This window comes from Petromyzon marinus, chromosome 46, assembly GCF_048934315.1.
Source record: "Petromyzon marinus isolate PM22_M1 ecotype Great Lakes invasive population chromosome 46, UKy_Petmar_22M1.pri1.0, whole genome shotgun sequence".
Taxonomy (NCBI): domain Eukaryota; kingdom Metazoa; phylum Chordata; class Hyperoartia; order Petromyzontiformes; family Petromyzontidae; genus Petromyzon; species Petromyzon marinus.
In genome coordinates, this window is record NC_133712.1 from 13,081,533 (window position 1) to 13,102,188 (window position 20,656).

The 20,656-nt window shown below is 53.1% G+C and overlaps 1 protein-coding gene across 16 annotated transcripts in view; it reads right to left on the reverse strand.

Annotated features, from left to right (window-relative positions):
• Positions 1-20,656, reverse strand: part of HUWE1 (HECT, UBA and WWE domain containing E3 ubiquitin protein ligase 1) — a 93,794-nt gene that overhangs the window by 14,507 nt on the left and 58,631 nt on the right. For 10 of the 16 annotated variants that reach the window (XM_076074203.1, XM_076074200.1, XM_032971366.2 and 7 more), the window contains exons 45-71: positions 20,063-20,226; positions 19,719-19,785; positions 19,030-19,250; positions 18,195-18,406; positions 17,388-17,570; positions 16,521-16,693; positions 15,517-15,653; positions 14,462-14,564; positions 14,219-14,329; positions 13,988-14,097; positions 13,707-13,872; positions 12,824-13,055; positions 12,014-12,204; positions 11,059-11,148; positions 10,374-10,525; positions 10,119-10,158; positions 7,356-7,466; positions 6,244-6,567; positions 5,672-5,975; positions 5,033-5,130; positions 4,247-4,491; positions 3,580-3,868; positions 3,153-3,252; positions 2,414-2,659; positions 1,577-2,015; positions 788-1,307; positions 159-292 (exon numbers count right to left, since the gene is read on the reverse strand). In XM_076074203.1, coding sequence (XP_075930318.1) covers positions 159-292; positions 788-1,307; positions 1,577-2,015; positions 2,414-2,659; positions 3,153-3,252; positions 3,580-3,868; positions 4,247-4,491; positions 5,033-5,130; positions 5,672-5,975; positions 6,244-6,567; positions 7,356-7,466; positions 10,119-10,158; positions 10,374-10,525; positions 11,059-11,148; positions 12,014-12,204; positions 12,824-13,055; positions 13,707-13,872; positions 13,988-14,097; positions 14,219-14,329; positions 14,462-14,564; positions 15,517-15,653; positions 16,521-16,693; positions 17,388-17,570; positions 18,195-18,406; positions 19,030-19,250; positions 19,719-19,785; positions 20,063-20,226 — 5,162 coding nt within the window. The remainder of the gene's footprint in view (positions 1-158; positions 293-787; positions 1,308-1,576; positions 2,016-2,413; positions 2,660-3,152; positions 3,253-3,579; positions 3,869-4,246; positions 4,492-5,032; positions 5,131-5,671; positions 5,976-6,243; positions 6,568-7,355; positions 7,467-10,118; positions 10,159-10,373; positions 10,526-11,058; positions 11,149-12,013; positions 12,205-12,823; positions 13,056-13,706; positions 13,873-13,987; positions 14,098-14,218; positions 14,330-14,461; positions 14,565-15,516; positions 15,654-16,520; positions 16,694-17,387; positions 17,571-18,194; positions 18,407-19,029; positions 19,251-19,718; positions 19,786-20,062; positions 20,227-20,656) is intronic. The other 6 variants (XM_076074201.1, XM_076074209.1, XM_076074208.1 and 3 more) reach the window with 4 other exon arrangements.

Here is a 20,656-nt window from a genome sequence, read left to right on the forward strand (position 1 = left end):
AGTGCACGTTACTGCCTGCAACGGAGTGTATACGTTTTCGTTTGTATAATCTCTTCTAACAGGTGAATTGGGACCAGGCAAAGGTAGCTGAGAAGATTGGATCTTCACATTCCAAGAGGGGGACACAAGAGGGGTAAAGAAGGGGACCAGACGCTCACATCGACGGCAAGCTGCAGCTGTTTCTCGGTGAGGCCGACGTGAGCCACGGTGCAGTCTAAAGCCACCGCCGGCGACGCGACATCCGTGCCGGCATCGGTCTGCTTGCTGCTGGCGCCCGTGCTTGCCGACGTGCCTTCGGAACAAAAAAACATGGGAGACGGTTGTGAGTGGGCAAAGGGGGCTCAACTTGGGCCTGAGTCTGGGTCTTAGGCATCCGCGATTCAACTGGTATCTCAGGAAGTTGATGCTCTTGGTCTGGTCACCAACGGCTGGCAATAAAAATATGGTTCTTACTTCATTTGGTTGATTCCAGCTCCTAGAATATTTTCAATTAATTTACAAATGCTCAAAACCTGGTTTATAAAAAAAGGTGCAGAAAATACTTTCATTTAAGTGACTTCAGAATATTCAGATCCAAAGAATATGAATTCCTGCAGTCACGAAAGCTTTAAGTCAAGATTTTACTTCAGAATGTATTCTACAAAATCCACCGACGACACCAAGTAATGCTGTAGCGCAATTTGAACGAGATTGGGAGATTCAAAAGTGCAAAAAAAACCTAAGCAAAATTAGAACAAATACTTAGACTGCTCTATATTTTCCCACTGCTCGCGCTGGCGCCCCTCACCCGTGCTGGCCGGCACCACGTGCGGCGTGGGAACCTCCGTGGCCTTGGCGCCGGTGCCGTCGGGCAGCGCGATGGACACGAGCGATAGCAGCCGCAGCAGCTTCTCGGTGAGCAGGGAGCTGCGACGGATGGTGCCGTGTGCCAGCATGTTGAGCAGCTGGCCCAGCGGGGATGACTCCAGGCTGCTCTGCCCCGACTCCGACTCGGACACACCGGCCGGCAGCGCCCGTACTGACGCCTTGCCCTTGCGGCTCACGTTCATGTTGTCCAGCTTCACCAGCAGGTCCCAGAAGTCGGTGGAGATGCTGGCGGGGAGATACGCGAACGGGGAGGCGGCCGTCGCCGCCGCCGCGGAGGCCGAGGACCCCAAGGAGGCGTTTGACGGGGAGACCAGCGTGCCCGACAGACCGCCGGGCGTGGCGCCGCTGCCGATGCCCCAGATGGTGAGTTTGGAGGATTTGTCGTCACCGGTGGCGAAGCCCTCGCGAGGCTTTATCTGCGTGAAGTGGCCCGGGAAGACCTGCGAATCGCACAGCGAGCGGGGAAATACCTTGCGTCATTGAAAATTTATTACAGAACTGCTTCTGAAGTTATTTCAATTGGCCTAATTTACTTCAATAGGCCCCATAGATCATACAAGGCAGGACAAACGAGAACGGCAAGGCTAATGCGGAAGGGATGCAACGATTCGTAGATTAATAAATGTTTTACCATGACAACACAAGTATCTAATCATGAGCATATAATGTACGCATATTATACATGGCAAGATAGCCATGCGGTGCTTACCTTGGCGAGCTGCACCAGCGTGTCGAGGACGTGACGGCACACGACCGGCGCCGCCTGTGGGTGGATGTGCACCGCTGTGCCGCAGCCGGCGCTGTGCCGGTCCGAGTGCTTCCTCCCCCCGGCGCCCGGCGTGCCTGGCGCCGCATTGATCGTCGTGGTGCCGCTACCGCCGCCGCCTCCTCCTCCTCCGCCGCCTCCTCCGCTTCCGGCGCAGCTGGGCGTGACGCACACGCTGCCGGCGCCCTGCGATGCCCCGCTGCTCCCAGAGCTGGCGCTGCCACGCTGGATCTGGAAGATGTTGGTGCGGCAGCCGAGGGCGGCGTCCATGGAGACTGAGAGCCACGAGAGCTGACCGGTGGAGGCCGAGATCGTGCCGCGGCCCTCCAGCGTGTCGTGCGTCGAACTCAACTTGCGCTTGCCCTTCTCGTCAGACGATTGCCTGTGCCGTCAGACACGGTGGGGAATTAAGCACATCGTGCAGGGCACTGCGCTGAGTGACGGTAGTTGTGATGGTGGCAACAGTGGTGGTTTGTAGTGGCAGTTGTAATGATGGCGATGTCTGCCACGGTGGTGACGGCAGTGGCGTGAGTGAAGGCTGTGGTGGCGGTGGTGGTGGCAGGACTGCTGGGGGTGTTGTTGGTTGAAAGTGAAAATGGTGAAGATAGCAGCGGTAATGGTTGGTGGCTGTGAAGACAGCGGAGACAGCGACAGAACCGTAGGTGGCAACATTGCGGCAGAGCTCAACACAACGGGGGCGATGTTCAGTGGTGGCGAAGACGGTGGTGCTGGTGGTGACGGGCGCAAGCGATAGTGATCATGGCAGCAATGGGGCAGCACCTGGGACCCTCGAGACAGAGTTCGCTCTCGCTACTGCGCTGCAGGATGGAGAGCAGGCTGCGGATGACCCATCCACGTGTCGGCGTGTGATAGCACAGGTTGCGCAGCACGCGGTGCAGGCGGCTCGTGTTCAGCTTGGGCTCGTCCACAAAGAGCAGCACCAGCAGGCAGGACAGCGCCTCGTGATCCAGGAGCTGGCGCCCGCGCAGGCGTAGCCAGCTGTCCGTGGTGTTGGCAGCTGTCGTTCTGTTTCGCCAACGAGGATTGCAAAGTTAACGGTTGGTCGGGTCCAGCGTTGTTGCCGCAACATGCGTGCCGGAGGAGCCCTTTGTGTTTATTTCAGCTCACATTCAAATTAAGCAAGCCGTTACACCCAGAGATGGATAGCGGAACGCACGGATCGGGGAACTCATGCAAAAAATAAAAACATTATTAAGGAACATAAAGTGGGCTTGGGTAGACCACATCATGGCTAGAAAGGATGATAGCCAATGGACGAGACTGGTGAGGTAGAAAACAAAGTCTTCATCAAGCAGTGGATAGACAACTGCCGTTGATAGTCATATTAAATGCATTCTCTCTCCATGTTCATTTTCTCAATGTGTTCTAACACACACAACGCTACCCACGCTGACGGCTGACACCTGCATTGATGCCTCTGTATTGCATGGTGCATCGGGAAGGTAATTACGACGAAACGACAATGAGGTGTGGGGGATAGGCTTGAGGTACCACCCACCTGGCCTGGTTGCTGTTGCCCCACTGGAATCCACCTCCGCGGGTCATTGTGAGGCGCGTGTACTGCACCCCGCGGCTGCCGCTGAGCCTTCCTGTCAGCCCTGTGGTGTGGACAATGGGAAGGGAGGCACAGAGCAAGCCGAATTTTAAACATTGTTTTCATAGGCGATCATCGACACACGCTCCACGCGCGTTCAGCTAGAGCAACTGGTCAAGAGTTCCATCTGTTGACGACTGCCATTCGCAATGCAAGAGCAGCAGTGATCACAAATGCTTTTTTTTTTTAGAACCGCTTTGTGTTAAGTTTGTTGTTCTTCCCCCGCTCCTCCGATTACCAAGGTTGGCTACGTATGAGCTAGCGGCAACGAATCACGAAACCGAGCGGTGCAATGCCGACTCGTCGACTGCCCACCCCCCGCCCCGCTCACCGGTGCTGCGCAGGATGGCGGAGAGCGCCGACGAGTTGCTGTGCGAGAAGAGCCGCTCCTGCATGAGCTGCCGGTGCCGGGCCTCCAGCTCTCGACGCAGCGCCTGCGCCTCGGCGGCGATGTCGGGCGGCAGCACGGCGAGCACGCTGTCGTCCATGTCGGCCAGCACGCTCTGACGCAGTGCCGACGGCAGCGTCTGGATGAAGGTCACGGGGTCGACTGGTGCTTCCGGGTTGGGGTTGGCGGCCATCTCGCGCCGCTGCTGCTCCGCGCGCTGCTGCGCCAGCACCTGGGTTAACGAGACGGTGCCGGTCGCATGTGGATGCTTAAATACTGCCACAACACTCGCTCTCTGGATGTCTGGCAGGGCTGGAACACCGATGAAAAATGATTGATACAGTCGTTTGCTCAATTGATCATTAAAATTTCAAGTAAAATTTATGCTGGTGATAACAATATTCCAAAACGGCACCAGGAAATTTTTCAGAACTTAAGGCGAAGGTCAAAATTAGGCATATGATTTGGCACAAAACAAACTAAAGACAAACACAGTAGTACATACAGGAGAGTACAATAAGACACGACAGTGCACAAAAGACAGTACAAAAAAAATGAAGGCTGCTTATATAACACCACCGCACTAGGCTTCAAGCAGCTTCACACCCACCTCTTCCTGGATGGAGGGCGGCAGTGCGGCTAGGAACTCTGGGTTGACCTCGGTGACCCCCTGCTGGGTCGTGGTGGCGGTTGAGGAGGGAACGGCAGCGGTGGCCACAGCGGAGGAGGGGCCGGCGCCGCCGGGCGGGCGCGAGGGCGGACGGATTCCCAGCTGGTTCTGCAGCACCTCCTGGCGGATGTCCTCCGGCAGCGCTGCGAGGAACGACGGGTCCACGCCCTCGGGGAGACTGATTCCTGGCGACGCCAACGGAGCAGAGCGTGGGTGGCGTGCGGTGGAGCTCACTTGAGCGGGCCAGCGTGGCCACAAGGAGTTGGCGGCGTTGTGCGCTTCCCCGCCCCATATATACGCGTGGGTTTTATCGGGGCGCTCCGGTTTCCTTCCACGCGCATAACCATGACAAGAAAATGAATCGGTCCGAATGGCCCAATTGCAGGTGGCCTCCTGAAAAAGTCTTGCGACTCACTGAGACTTACCAAGATGAGTAAATGGCATTAATTGTAAAAAGCATGCGTCCAGATTAGAGATTTAATTTATGGGTGGCACCTGATGATGGAAAACCTAAAATATTTTCTAAGTTAAAATATATAACATAGGACCATTCTACCTGACAACTCATTTCAATGGCTTTCATAGCTCATGAAGAAATGGACGTGACGAGCTCACACATTGTCTGTGACCTGACTGGGTGCAGCTAGCAACCCGTCAAGAGCCAAGTGGGTTTGGGGATAGGTTTGGGGGTTGATTTGGGATGTGGGTTGGGGGTGCGAGCGGTACCGGCAAGGGGATCTTCGCTGGAGGTCGGTGGGGTGTCCTGTGGGGTTGCATCGCCCGGTGTTCCGGACTCTCCGCCAGATGGTGGCTGATCTTCAGAGCTTGAGTCGCGCACGCGGAGCACACAAACCGCATCGACGGGTAAAAAATAAAAACGTTTTGTAGCTTTAGTGGACAGTACTTCATAATTAGGGGTGACCCCCACGAAGGTTCAGCAGGCACGAAGCTGCGTCTTGTGTGGAGGTGCTGAAGCCACCAAGGGGAGAGGACACGGGGAGGCTTGATTCACTGTGTAAAGGATACGAGTTTGAATCCCCATAATGGCCATTTTCTTTGCCATGAAAATTTACAGCACACTACACATTCGTGATATTACAAAACAATTGTAACTCCTGATTTTCCAAGTAAAATATGTGTTAACAATGCAGGCTTTAATCTGTTACAATAAGGCAATTCTTCAGACCCTCCCTAACTATCCACAGCGACATTCAGCAGGGTTATTTTACTGGCCATTAGCCTCCAAAGTCTACCAAGTTATTGGGGGCACTAGCCACAAACACCTCCTGTGCCACCACCGTTATAAGTACACACACACACAAAGAGGGGGGGGGGGGGGAGGTTGGTGGTGGTACGGTCAGTTACCGTTCGGCCGACCCCTGGCCCGTCTCCTCCGTGCCGGCTCCTTCTCCGCCTCGCCCAGCCCCATCGCTGGCACGTGCCCTGCGCGTGGCCGCCCCCACCGTCACCACCGCCGGGCCGTCCTGCCCATCGGCGCTGCCATCGTCGGCGCCGCCGCCGGCCCCGACGGATGCTGGGCTGCTCACTTCCATGGGGGAGCCGCCCTCCAGCTGGCTGCTCACGCCCGTGAGCGCGTCCGAAGCCTCCGTGCGCTCGGACGCCTGCGAAGCTGCACGGGCGGCGGGACGTGCGGGGCGCAAGCGGAGCGCTGCTTAGCAGGCGCATGCGACAATGCACCGATTAAAACGTGTCCTTGCACTTGCGATACACGCATCAAACAGAAAGAGACGAGGCGATTTAGACCGTACGCACATCGTGTGTGGAGAACTTGTCGCACCGTACGTAGCCAACCGCGCTAATCGGGGGAGGAGAGATGGTGCGGTGGTTGGTGCAATGCGCCACGATGCTGACAAATGCACGGCTGTCATCAGTCGTGAGCTGAAACCACATCCCCATGGCGCTCGTGCACGACTCACATATCGTGTGCGCAGGAGAGGTCTCCATTTGCTGCCCGTCGGATGTCAGACCCGGGAGGTCAGAGGTGGCGACGGGAAGGTTGGTGGAGGCAGCGCCGGCCAGGTCGGAGGTGGCAGTGGCGAGGTCAACGGGCTGCTGCGTGGGCGCAAGAGGTGGGATCGGCTGCTGCTGTACGGCAGGCAGCGGCACTGGCAGCACGGCGCCTTCTGGGGTGAGAGGAGCCAGCACCTCGGACAGCGCCGCCGTGGAATCGCTGGACGCAGAGCCCGAGGGGTCACCTTCCGAAGAAGAGTCTTCAGGAACGCCGTCGGTGCGCCGTCCGGCTGCGCATGCACGGACCCACACGTCTTGGTCAGTCAATACCTCGCCTGGTATCAAGGAGGTCGTGGATTTGATCCCAATCCTGACACCTGTATATTTAGAGTTTGCATGTTCTCCCCGTGGTCGTGTGAATTTTCTCAGGGTCCTCCGGGTTTTCCCTTCACATTTAGAAACACTTGTTTAGAGTATTTGGCTGCTATGAATTTCCACGTGATAAGCCACTTCGTTGAGCTATCATTTGTGGCCAGGTCCACTGAGCTATATAGCTCAGTGGGCCTTACTTGGTAAAATAAAAAAGTTAGTTTTTCTATAACCGCAGTGTGCTACACAGTCCGTGTTAGCTTCCACCTTCCACTTCAGCCACCCCGAGTAATCACATCCAGTACCGCTTCGTGAATGGGACCGATATAGGGCGAACAGTGACGCTCTTCACACACCCACATGCATCAAAAAGCGGTCCCACGAAGTCCGTACTGCCGCCACCCAACGCCCCACCTCGGGCACAGCACCGCAACAACAACCGAGAATGAATGGAGGGGTAAACTGTGGACCCACTCAATCATCCTAATCACTGGGCATGAAACGATTTGCATGTGGATTGGGGGGGGGGGGAGGCATTCATCCAGCAGTGGATTGATCATGACTGATGATAATGAGGGCCCAAACTTTATAGGGCAATAGAGTCAGTGAGGCTCTCCTGGATAAACGTACGGCACGAGATATGGGAGAAGACACGCTGAGAGGGAGAGAACGAGTGAGCGGTGGGGGGCTCTGTGGAGGTCTCACTCACCGCGAGCCTCGTTCTGTGTGTTGATCGCCTGCATGGCTGCCTCGGCGATGGAGGCGGCCATGCTGCTGATGGCGTCGGCCGCGGCCGAGACGGTGCTGGCGAGGCTGGAGACTGCGCGCACCGGCAGCCACGCACGCGCCATTAGTGAGCAACACCCACGAGCTAAGCTAACTGGCGCGGAGTAGGAGGCTTTCGTGATACAAGGTGTGCGCTCTTCCCAGCTTCTGAAGATGTGCACAGTTGTGCGTGGTGAATGCTCGAGTGAAGAAATTGCTCAACACACGGCCTCACACTGAAGACCATATTTGGTGACAGCCAAATTAATGGGTGCGGGGCTCTGTTAGGGAGTTAGATGCTGGACCTGTTCAGATATCAGATATTCACTCACCACTGATGTTAACCGTGGCTGCGAATCAAACTCGGGTCGCGGGGTTCACAGCAGAGAATGCCAACCACCGCGTCCACCGCTCAGCCATGGATTTTGGGAAACAGGAATTTATCAGTGAACCTTGTATTTATCGGTGGATTTTTTTGTACGGAGAGCTCATAAACATACGGCTCAGCACGGTGACCGAGCAGCTAATCCCCAGAGCGTGGGGGGTATGAACTACGGGTAGGGGGGCCACAAGAAGAGAAGAGTGGGACAGAGAGCAGCTTCTGGGATGACACAGGCGAGGCTCCGGGCAAGGCAGTAGATTATATAGTTCATCTCCACTCGCTGGGCAAAATCTCTGCCCGCAGAACTACAAAACCTACTACCTCACCCTGCGCTTTCGCACGGCTAGCAGGGTGGAGGGAGGTCGGGGGGGGGGCGGCTTTAAACTCGCCCGCAACAAAGACGCAAGGCAGCTCCCGCTCAAAGCTGCGTTCCTCTCCTAGGGCGCACGCTCAACACAGTCAGCAGTGTGTGCAGGATGTGCAGGTGTAAGGGTTGTTCTCGGGTTGGCAGGGGGTGGACAAAATGCTGTCTGCTAAGAGTCTCCCTATGCGTATCTCCGTGTCTCGTACTGTGTCACCGATAATGTCTACGAATGCGTTTTTCCATGTGTCTTTCATTGTCTGGGTGTGTCTCTCAATGTATATGTCCACTTCGTCTCACTCCATGTCTCTGTGACTGTCATTTTACATGTGTTCCTCTCTATCCTATTGTGTGGGTCTGGTGTCCAACTGTCCTCTTACCGTTCTGGGTCTATTTCCTTTCTCTTTCCATCTGGATATTTGTCTCCTGTGTCTTTGTCTGGGTCAGTATCTCTTCCCATGTCTTCGGGAGCACGCTTAGTAATGAGATGGCTCTGATGGTCAGAGTTGAAGAGTGGTTAAAGATGTGGGGGGACCGGACCCTGGGAGCTGATAAAACGCTTCAATTAGCGTATAGCTTCAAAAACTTTACAAAGCTGTTAAGATCCAGGAAAACCTCTGTTTTAGTGTGGAAAATACTATCACGGCTCCTTGTGGCATTTCTCAGTGTGGTATTAGCTCGGAATAACAGATGTCTGTTACTGGCTTTGAAAATGGTTCTACACTTGCTTGGCTTCTAAAGATTACTACAGACGGGGTCAACAAATACAACTGCTCTGGTCCAAACTGTTGCCAGACAATACTTTGCTTATGGATGTCGACCAATACCAATATTGTGGCACATCGTTAACTTAACGACACAGGCCATGCTGCAGATACAAATTATAACAATTTAAAGCCTTTATCAATTCACTGCTGGATGAAGGCCTCCCCACGTGTTGGGAAGTTTGTCATGGGGGTTGTTTGGCCATACTTCACCACACTGGTCAGTGCAGGTTTGTGCAGGGGGAATGGGGGGAAAAAAGGACTGGTCCAGATAATCACTCGCCGGGAATCAAACTCCGGTGTCCGGATTCTACAGCGCGGGCACGCGACCCACCGCGCATCGCAAACAGCCGTTTGCTGCTGCTAAAAAGAACCCTCCGCCCACCCCCCCCCCCACCGCAACCACACATCGCTGAGTTTAGTGAAACAGCGCAGGCAGTACGTCGCGTTCCGGCCCAGTGCAACGCGACCACAGCGACACGACACGCAAGCGGGCGAGACCGGCGCAGGCGAGGGTTTGAAGGGAGAGCCGGCAGACAGCGTGCCGCCTTGGGAAAGAGAGTAGATTGTACAGTTAACTCCCAGTTTGGGTGTGACCCTGAAACTATACAACCTACTACCTCATCCCAGGGCGCACTCATCGCTCCTCTTCGTCCGCGCGGTAGGCGCACGTGGCAGGCGGACACTCGTTTCGCAACACAGGCCTTTGCAGGCATAAGCGTCGAGCATCAACAAACAAAAAAAATGCCATAAATTAATTAAAATGTCGAGTCGAAAGACCTTGAGTAATATTTGTTTTCTACAAAACCAGCTAATGACAGTATGTCTGTATAACAAAGAGGCAATTATTTTCGTTATCAATGTAAATTTTAAGTGAATTACAAGGACGATGGGCGAATGGGAGTACATTTCTGCAACATTTAAAATTGGGCCCTTGTTCTGTGTGACCAAAGTGCAGGCAACATATGCTGTTGCCTTCACAACTGCATTTCCATGACTTGTAGCAATCACCCACATGGCTGACATTTGTACTCCCAGCTCAGCATTCTACAAAGTGGCCAAAACGTTGAAGGGATACTGCATGCCAAATAAACTTATGGACAATCTGACGGATGGAGAAGCAGACAACCGAGCACATGGAATCACCGATGTTAATCCCCACACTCAGACTGAGTAATGAGAAGCCAAACTACAACGCACCTGTGGATACGGAGCTTGAAGACACGGCAACTTCACTGCCCTGCAAAAAAAATAATTACCAGAATGTATTATCTTAGAGATAAAAATTATTGAACAAAACATTACTGTGATTGCACTGAATTCTCACCAGTAGGGCACCAGCCCATATACGGTCACACACATGTAATTCAGCACTCTCGATACAATGGCAGTGCAGTCAATGGGTTGATGATCCTATCTGTGCAGACTTTAATGAACCCAGGCAGCCGCGAGTACCTGCGAGGCCTCCTTTTCACGGTCCTCCTTGGCCCTGACGTCGGCCTTCTTGGCCTCCTCTTCGGCCTGCTGCCGCCTCCGCTTCTCCCTCCTCTCCTCCAGCTCCTCGTCACGCAGGGCCTCCAGGTGCTGGATGATTGGCAGCTTCACCACTACAAAACACAAAGAGCCCCGCCCACCATGTAGCCATCACGAGCCTTTTGGGGCAAGTGCTATGAGTTCGTAGCAGTGGGCTAGCCGCTACACTACCGCTCCCCAGACACACACACATGCAGGCTCGCACACTTTCGCACACACACACACTGTGGTGTGTAACTGCCACTCGTAATGCACAAATGTACCCAAAGACATCCACAAACATCCTTTACAATCGCCTGCACAGAATGCTGATGTGGTGTGGCCAATTTGAGCTCGGATGCCTCCGTCTAACCAGGGCTGATGTTTATTGCACTACACACTAGGTACTCGTTTTTAAGGCCAAATCAACCGATGGAGGGGCCCAGAACCAGTTCAAATACCTGGCACCGATGTTGACGGTGGGAACGTTCATCAAAAACAACAATCGAAAAAAATTATAATCAACCACTATACAAAAAAATGAGAATCAATTAAAAGGCCTAATTGATGGAATCGGAATCGATTATAATTCCTGGGTGAAGTAATCGTTGCTAGCTTTGCTGGTTACCTGCGACGCAGCCGTGCGTGCTTTCCCCGTCCAGGACGCGGCACTCCTCTGTCCAGCGAGCCAGCGCCGTGGGGATGCTCGACAGTGTACCTGCAGCGAAATGCGCGCAAGGTGAGCGGAAGACACGGCCGGTCTTCATCCCTGCCGCCAGAGGTCATTCCTCAAATCCACGCGTCAATAAAGCGCCAGATCTTTTGTCATCATAGGGATGGCCCTTGTTTAACCGCCACATAATTTTTTTTTACAAACATTTCAGTTACTTTCATGAATGGACATGGGCATTGGAAGAGAAAAATGGAACAATTTGAAGAGTGTGCAAATGAGCAATGAGGTGCATGCATAGAATTGCAGAGGGGAAGTTGCACATGGATTGGAGAATAAAAGCAAGTTAGACACATGACTGTTTATGAAAGTGGCCTTTTGAGCAGGACGGGTCGCGAGAAGGGATTGTCTGGCCGGTGACCACAAATAACTACAGCCAGCGTGGCAGCCAACACACACCAGCGGCTTTTGGCTGGCCATTGAACAAAGACGGTCACCACATAGCGCACTTTCAGATGCGCTTCTGTGGCCATCTGGAACGCTCTTCCTTCCGATATTAAGAAACCACTGGAGCGATGTACTTTTATATCAAGATTGAAAACGAATTTCTTTATAACTGCTTTTTGTGTTTCGTTTGTTGTCCTTCCCCCGCAACTCCAATTAGCACGGTTGGCTGTGTACGGTGCGAAAGAAGTTCAACATGGAAAGGGAGTGATATAATTAAATCATGTGCAGGTGCTAGACTCACAGTTGCAAAGTGACCAAAGATCTAAGAAGATCACAAAAAACAGAACCCGGACAGCACCAATAATACAACGGCAGGAGCAAGAGACCTCCCCCCCCCCAACTGGTCATGAAGACAAAGGAGACTGAGGCAGAGGGGGGGGGAAGTGACGATGAGCTTGACAATTACAGGAGGATGGGCCGGACTGGCTGGCGTTGGTGGTCTGCTCGTGGAAGAAGTCTTCGAGGAGGTCGTCCTCGTTGTGCGAGATGATGTGCACGTCGTCGTTGCCGACGAGGAGGCGTGTGCGCCCGCGGCCCTGCACGGGGAGGCTGCTGCTCAGCTGCAGGATGTCGGCCGCCGCCGATGGGCCCAGCAGCCTGCCGCCCCACACAAAACGGCAACGATAAAACACCATCACCCACCCCCCCGTGCTAGTCGTGCAGACTGTTGGCGAGCGCCTGTGAAGGCCGCCACGGCACTCAAGGAAGTGGTGCGGGCCGCCTTTGCCTCTCCAGTGCTGATCTTTACACACTCGACGAGTGGAACTAGCAGAGGCCAGGGAATGGTTCGAGATATTCGCCACTGACGTTGACTATGGCCGGGAACCACACTCGCGTCACTGCTGGGGTTTGTAGTGCAGTGTGCGTTCCACTGCGCTTGTGCTCCACACACGCATGCACACATAAACGTGCAAGTTAGCGCGTCTTGTTTATCATCACAAAAATAAACCACGAGATTTCAACTTCAGAGCAATTGATTGATCGTGATCTTGGTGACCAAAATAGTTTCTATTTCACGAATCCTTACTGATCATGCGCATGAGGATTAAACCTCCTCCAGGCGGCGTCTTTTCGGTAATAACGGCGACTTATAGATCTCGCGCGCATTCATTTCATAGCAGTCTTCAGGTAATCACGGCTAACTGGAAAAGACCCACTCGTGACGCTTCGCGGGGTACCAGCAAGCCACATGCGTGTGCATGCGCGAGCGCCGCACCTCTGCAGGATGAGCGGCGCGTTGGGCTGCCGGTTGCCCGGATAGTGCACGTGGATGGTGTGCCCGGCAGAGCTGGTGAAGGAGCGCGCGCCGCGCGTGTTGCGGCTCACGGCCGCCGTGCCCACGAGGCGCGACGAGCCCGGCGCTCCCACGCCCAGCGCCCCGTGGTCAGACTGCCGTGTCAGCAGCGGGTGGGAGGACGGCACCGTGCCTGGCGCCGGCGGGATGTCGGCTGCGGAAGGGAGGAACGGGTTGAGAGCCGGCGGTTGGCAATCTGTGCGCCGGTGTGAAACAACCCCTGGCTCCCCCCCACCCCCCTCCTGACCCCCTTTTTTGTGTTCGTTATCTTTCCCCCCCTCTCATATAAACTATCATTGCCTTCATATTCTTGTTTTTTTCGGTAGTCACGTAGAAGGGAAACAATAAAAGGATACAAATATAAAACAATAAAATTCTCACGACGTTTCGACTGCAACACAAGCAATCATCATCAGGTGAGAAAACCACCAAATGATTGCTTGTGTAGCAGTCAAGACGTCGTGAGAATTTTTATTGCTTTATATTTTTATTATTTTATTGTTTCCCTTCTACGTGACTTTACCAAAAAAAACAAGAATATGAATTCCTGCAGTCACGACAGCTTTAAATCAAAATGTATTATTGCCTTCGTTTGTCATCCCCATCTGGGTGGGGTAGCGAGCCCAAATCTCCCCCTTCACTAAGCCCTGCCACGCCACATTCAGGCTGCTATTGTTGTTCGCGGAATTTTTGTTCCCCCCCTGTTGTAATTGGCGCTTTGTACAGGGCTCTCGTTGAGTTGTAATAAAAATAAAACAACCCCTGGCTCACCCGTCAGGTGTTGACGCGAGCGTTGGGGCCTTACCGCTCGTGGGGAACATGGTGTCGAACTCGATGATGAGGTCGTCGTCCTGGTCGTAGCGGAAGAGCGACTCGTCGACGTCGTGCAGCTCCTCGTCCAGCTCCATCTCAGAGCCCTCCTCGTCATCGTCCTCCTCATCCTCTTCCTCACCCTCGTCTCCTTCCTCGTCCTGCGGCACAAACGCGCGGAGGCCGTCAAATGCTTCACCGTCTCGCCGCCGACTGATTGAGCTTTTCCACCAGACGAATTTGATGCGACAAAACTGCCTGCCCACGTCACCTCACCTGATCATCCTCCTCTTCGTCCTCCTCGCCCACGTGGCTGTCGTCGTCCTCGTCCTCATTACTGCCGCTGCTCTCCTCCTCTTCCTGCGTGTGTTCGTCGTCTTCAGGGTCTGGTGGGCACACAAACGACATAAATCGACGGGGCTCGAGCGGGTGACGTTAGACGATGGCGCATCGTCTCAGTGAGGACTCGGCGGGGTGGGGAGATTCAGAGTGAGCGGGAGATTGTACCTTCCCGGTTTCCAGCACGCGCTTGGCTCTGGCTGAGGTTGGAGGGCGCCACATCCATCAGCACATCCTCCTGAGACTCGTCCTCCACAGCGTGACTTGCGTCCGACTGACCTGCAGGCCCCGGAAAACAAATGATTAAGTACCGGCAAAGACAAACCAACACCCCACATCTTTGGTCGTTTTGGTCTTTTTCCTTATTTCCGCTAGGTTTTCGTCACACTGCGATGTGAGCGTGCGTCTCACCGCGGTGGATGATGCACGCCTCGGCCAGGATGTCGGTCACGTTGTTCATGTCCTCCCTCTCCAGGAGCTCCCCGATCAGCTCCTCCAGCTCGTTCTCGACCTGCTGCACCACACCACGTGTCACGCTGCGCCGCCGCCACCGCCGCAACACCCGCGGCCAATCGCGGAGGAGATTGTGCCTTGCGGCTCCATCGCTTTTTAAAGCGAAGAGAAACTTGGAGTACAGGAATCCAAGTTTGGGGAGGGGCTTAGGCGGCTATGATACAAGTGTCCATGCCAATGCCTAAAACATGTGTTTAAAACGTATATTACACACGTAACTGGACGAGGGTTTAGCCCGCTTGCTATTGGCTTTAGCATCAAACTTCCCAGGAGTGCCTGGAGCTCGCTTCCCCCAGCCATCCGTGCTGTCCACTCGCTGCCAATGTTCAAGTCCAGGCTTGAAAAGACCTTCCTGGCCTACACTGCCTGTGTCTTAAATTGCTGCTGGGTCCCTTAATGTGCGTGTTCCTCCTATTCCACCGCGAATCTTGATGTATCGTTGATGTACCACATTTAGACGCTACATAAAGCAGAATTGTATTGTATACACAGCAGAGCTGTGGAGCAGAGTACAGGGCAGTAGTGGTCCCTAACCATTTGGGTTTGGTGACCACCAAAATCTCCACCACTGGCTGACATGCACCCTTTACCTCACCCCCCAGCCCTCGTGTCCCCCACCCCAAATTACTCAGGAAAAAAATAGAAAGATCACATGTCCACGTCTCTCGTCAACGCAGCATTAAAAAGACACGTGTTTTATATTGTGTATTAATTTGTCCCAGAAGCATGGCGCTGACATCCTCCGCACACAATCAATAATGCTCCTGCTCGGTGTCCGTGCCGCAGCCTACGCTCCCCCCCACCTCCACCTAAAAGCCTTGCGATACCCCCCCCTCCACTCCCGACCACCCCCACACTCCACTCCCGGACCCATCCACCCCCAAGGAGCCCGGCCCACAGGTTGAGAACTGCTGGTCTGGGGGGCTCTGTATGGGTGACGCGCGTGCCCACACCTGCATCTCCTCTGGGTGCAGGGAGCCCTGGCTGTGGGGGAGGCCGACTCCGTCTCCCTCTGCCTCGCCCTCCATCAGGTCTCCGTCGGCCACCGCCGCGGGCGGCACGTTCTCCTGCGCCACCTCGCTCGCGCCTCCTGCACACAATGGGGGTTTTTTGCACATCCAGTCAGGCCAACAACACAGTTAGACACTTCCTGGCGGACCATTATGTGAAGCACATCCAGTCAGGCCAACAACACAGTTAGACACTTCCTGGCAGACCATTATGTGAAGCACATCCAGTCAGGCCAACAACACAGTTAGACACTTCCTGGCGGACCACGAATTTCTGAAGTGAATTTCTGAAGTGTTGTTGGCCTGACTGGATGTGCTTCACATAATGTTTTTTCAGGTTTGTTGAATTCTCGTCTCTCATCTTTTTGTTGTATTTACCTCCGTGATTTGTTCTTGACACCTGATGAAGATCGCTTGCGTTGTGATTGAAACGTCGTGATTGTTTTTTGTTTTAATATAATTTTATTGTATTTCTACATACATGACTTTACCGAAAAAACCAATGAGTATTTTGATGCAGTCACGAAAGCTTTACTGGATTAACTCTTGCTTTGAAACACAGGAAACAAGTGGAAACCCGGCGACCTGAAATTGATTTACAACCACATTAAACAAAAGTGGGGCGTGATATCTGAACTGGTCCTCTGTCTGCCTTAGGTCGAATCAGCCTTCAATGAGTACCTGGGTGTGGTGTGTAAATATCACCACGGGGAAGACATGGGTGGCTGGGTGTGGTACGGGCCACCTCAACCGTGTCGACCTTCATAGGTGCACGTTAACAGCACTTGCCCCAATGGTCCATTAAGGCTATATGGGGGGGGGTGGGAATTTATGTAAACATTCTTGCATATTAACTAGACAACAATTGGAACAACAGTCTGTTAAAGTCTATACGGGAGATTTTTGACCTTTGGAGGAGGGAGGGGCGGTGGTGGAGAGGCCCTTACCGGCGTCCTGCGTGTTGCTGTTGGGGTCGGAGGCGTTGGCGCCGGTTTCGGCTTCGGTCTTGCCCTTGCCGCCGGCGCTCTTGCCGCCAAACAGGCCACTCGGCTGGTTCACGATGCGCGATAGCGTCTCCAGCGGCTTCAGGGCCGCGTTCACTGTGTTCGCCATGTTGGGACTGCGAGGATTTAACCAGACAAGTACGTAAATATCGTGCTCGGATGCCGTCAATCAAATCCGGTTCCCTACACAGCAGAAACGTATGGATGTTGAACTTCTTTCGCACCGTACGTAGCCAACAGTGCTAATTGGAGGTGCGGGATACACACAAACTAATCGCGTGTGTACGGAATAAATTTAAGTTAAGCAAAGTGTTAAAATCACCATGAATGTGTCAAACCCCTGCCGGATGTCGAAAGCTAAGTGGGGCTAAGACTGGTTAGTGCTTAGATGGGAGACTGCGTGGGAATATCAGCTGTTGTAGGCGTTTATACCCCCTTGTATGCATGGTGGGTTTGCACCACATGCAGCCAAACGCTCATTCGTGGAACAGATCGAACATCCCAAGGTCGCAGGATCCTCCTCATAAGGAGTATCCAAACGCAGTTCGGCTTTCCCGGGTATATAAAGGGCAATATAATTAGTAAAACGCACGTGTCAAGAGATTGTTCCCCCTTGTGCAACTCTCCATCGCCCTTATCAGCCAGCCCAAGATGACCATCCGGCGCACCTAATGCCTCCACGGCCTTCCTCCCAAAGTCACTTTAAGGTGACGCTACAGCGTTCACATCTCATCCTCGCGCCCACACCTCATCCACTGTCCCGGATTCCCGGCCTTCGCACGGCGTACGGCCCACCAGGGTTGCGTTTACCTGGACAGGTCGAGGCTGTGGGGCACCCTTGCGAGGTCGCTGACCAGCCCCTTCTTGAGGAAGAGGCGGATGATGTTGTTGACGCCGTTCTGCTGCGACTTGATGGTGGGGCCGCTATAGAAGCTGGAGCTGGACGGGCACGACTCCATGATGGTGCTGATGATGCACATCACCGCCTGCAGCCTGAAGACGCGCGCGAGCGAGACACGCAACCCGTTTAATGCGATGTGGCGGGCGCAAACAGTTCGGTTGTGGTTGGCGCTGCCCACTCTTTAATGGTTCTACTTAACCACTGACGTTCAGTCGCTTCTTTCTTACTCTAGTATAGTTGCCATCATGGTCATTGTTTCCATGATAGCAGATAGGTGTTTCTAGCAGACTGACCAATCCACTCTTATGTACTGCGTTCCAACCACGAATTTTGCAGGATGCAACGTTTACCTCTCTCCCCCTTCCCTCGGCCTGCTCTACTTTGGAAATCCCTCCCATCATCTCCTTTCCCAAGTTCCTCTAAACTCGCTCAATTGAAGATGCTTGATAGTGCGTATCTGCTGTGCCCTCATTAGTGCTCTCTGCTGGTAATTTATCTTATATATGACCGTAAGCAAATGTTAGTTGCTGGCCATTAGTTGCATGTGCCCCAGAAACTATTTTTTCAAATAAAAAAAACTAATCTGTGGCTGTCGTATTGATTATAGTAAAAGCGATGGCGGAGGGGGGGGGAGTTCATGGACTGGACATGGAGAATGATGATCCGTACATGAAGTATGTAAAATGAGTTGTGCATTCCGTCAACGCGCTCCATACCTCGCGTGTTTCTCCGCGCTCTCGGGCAGCGCGAGCGCTCGTCCCAGCGCCGCCTTCACCTCCGTGACGAGCGCCAACTGCGCATCGCTGCACTGGTTGGCGGCAGCCAGGCTGGCCAGGAAGAGGCGGGCAAGAGCCGGCGAGTCCTTGTCTCCAGCCGTCTGCGTCTGGGGCAGCAGCTGGTCCAGCACGAACGCCAGCACGCTGCAGTCCTGCAAAAAGCGTGCGCATGTGGCGGTTAGTGTCCGAGTGTGGCGACTGTGGAGCGAGCGCCGACTCACGGTCATGCAGGGGTGAGATCTGGTGCAAGTATTAGGGCGACATTACAGGCGGCCACAAGGCAGCAAGGATTCTGTTGCGCTTTTCAATGTTTGTCCTCCGAAGTATTAAATTAGCGATGACGTCACCTTTGGAGACGATGAGATTTTCAAAAAGCAAATGAATCTGAATCAAAATATTTATTTATACTGGAGGAATCCGATTAGCTTCAAAGCTCGTTTTCACAGATATCCAGTAGAATGACGTGTGACATGACAAGATGAAGTCATTCTGCATGATGTCATCCCGCTGAGTCACATGTAATGGCTTCAAGGGGAGAGGTGAGGCGTGCACACGTGCGATGTCATCACCCTTGCCAAATACGTGTTTCCACTGCCAACTTTTAGGCAACCCTTTGGTTCAATGTTGCCAGTTTTCTCTAGGGTAAATCTCTAATGGCAACACAACCTTGAATCAAATTCTCCTTTATATTGCATAATCGTTTATGATAGCTATCGTGACAAAGTTAGCGGCATCAATCATTTCACACCCTCATCCCAGAGGCTGGGCCCCTCACCTCTTTGATGAGCTCCGATTGTCCCGTGGTGAAGCCGTAGCTGACGATGAGCGACGCACACCCGATGTAGGAGCGCACCAGCTCGGCTAGCAGCCGCAAGATGGCCGACTTGGGGATGAGGGGGGCGGCTGCGGCTGCCGCCTTCCCCTTCGGCTTCCCATCCTCCGCCGCCTTGTCTCCTTTCTCCTTGCTAGCATCCTTATCCTCTCCCACAGCCACCACTGGAAGTCACAGTTTCACGTCACCGATGTGTTATAGGTGCTAGCTTCGGTGAGTGTCTTACGAGTAACTGCGGCTGTATGTACAGGCAGGTTACCATGTTACACTGGGGCTCATCCTCGTATTAATTTTGGTTCTCCCAAGTTAAAAAAATTGTCCGATTATTTTAGAAATATGGTCATTCACAAGTCTGTCAATAGGTGTCTCGCGCAATCAATCGCAACTCACAAAGTAATCCGCGAATGCTTTTTCCAACTCTCAAATTTAGGGGACGCCCGCTCAATAATAAACTTGCATTTTGGCCAATCTTAAATTTTAGCTGATGTTTTTGTGCACATCTCATACTTGTAATACTTTTTGTTCGTGGAATGACAAACATCTTTCAGTAAATTGATAGCTCTAAGACATCCGTTTCAGCAGTCGGCTAGGTTTTACGAATAGGGTTCAGGATTCTCTGCGCGCTAACTCACCTTCCACTTGCGATGTCCCTGGCTGGCTCGGGTCTGCGGCACCGCTTTCGGGCACAAACACCGGTGCCTGCGGCACAAGCGAACACCACCACCAGGCAAAAGATGAGGGATGAGATCAACGATGAGGCATAGGGGGTAGGAGGCTACAGATGCAAGGCACAGTTTAAGCGTAATTTTTATAATATTAAATAATATTTTATCTATCCAGGAAAGCTTAACTGCGTCTCAATGCACTTTTTCGCATGTATGAGATGCCTTTATCGATGAAAAGTGTGCTAAATAAATAAGTGATTAATTTTAATAATTCGAGGGCTTGGGGTTGAGGTGAGGAGGGCCGGCGTTACCGGCACGGTGATGGCGAAGGAGGGCTGCGTCTCGAACTCGGGAACGCCGGGGCCGCCCTGCTGTGTGAGAGCGCGGTATTGCTGGTAGATATCATCGCCCAGATCCTGAAGGAGCTGAGTCAGCTCCTGGCTGGCGCTCATCCCCTTGCCGTCTCCCTTCTCGCCTGCGCACCATTCACATGGGAAAAACGGCAGAATTTCGATTTAAAGCTTTCGTGACTGCAAGGATTCATCTTCTTTGGTTCTTTCATTCTACGTGACTTTACCGAAAGAACCAAAGAAGAAAAAAACGGCAGAGTTGGTGAAAATTTTTGTGCGTTAGCTCTGTCTCTGTAATTGGCGGGGGGGGGGGTCCACGATTACTCTCTTAAGAATTGTCCAATAGGAACATAATTTTGGTATAATGTTGTGTTGCTACTGGGGACATCCCCTACAGAAAACTGTACAAACTAATAAAAGGGTTGTACAAAAATTGGCTCAACAAATCCAGTGCTAAAAGCATTTACTTTGTTGTAAAACTGCATTATCTCCCTTCATCCCTGCTGCCCCTCCGAGCAGACAGACAGAGCGACTGTATAATGCTTTCAACTCTTG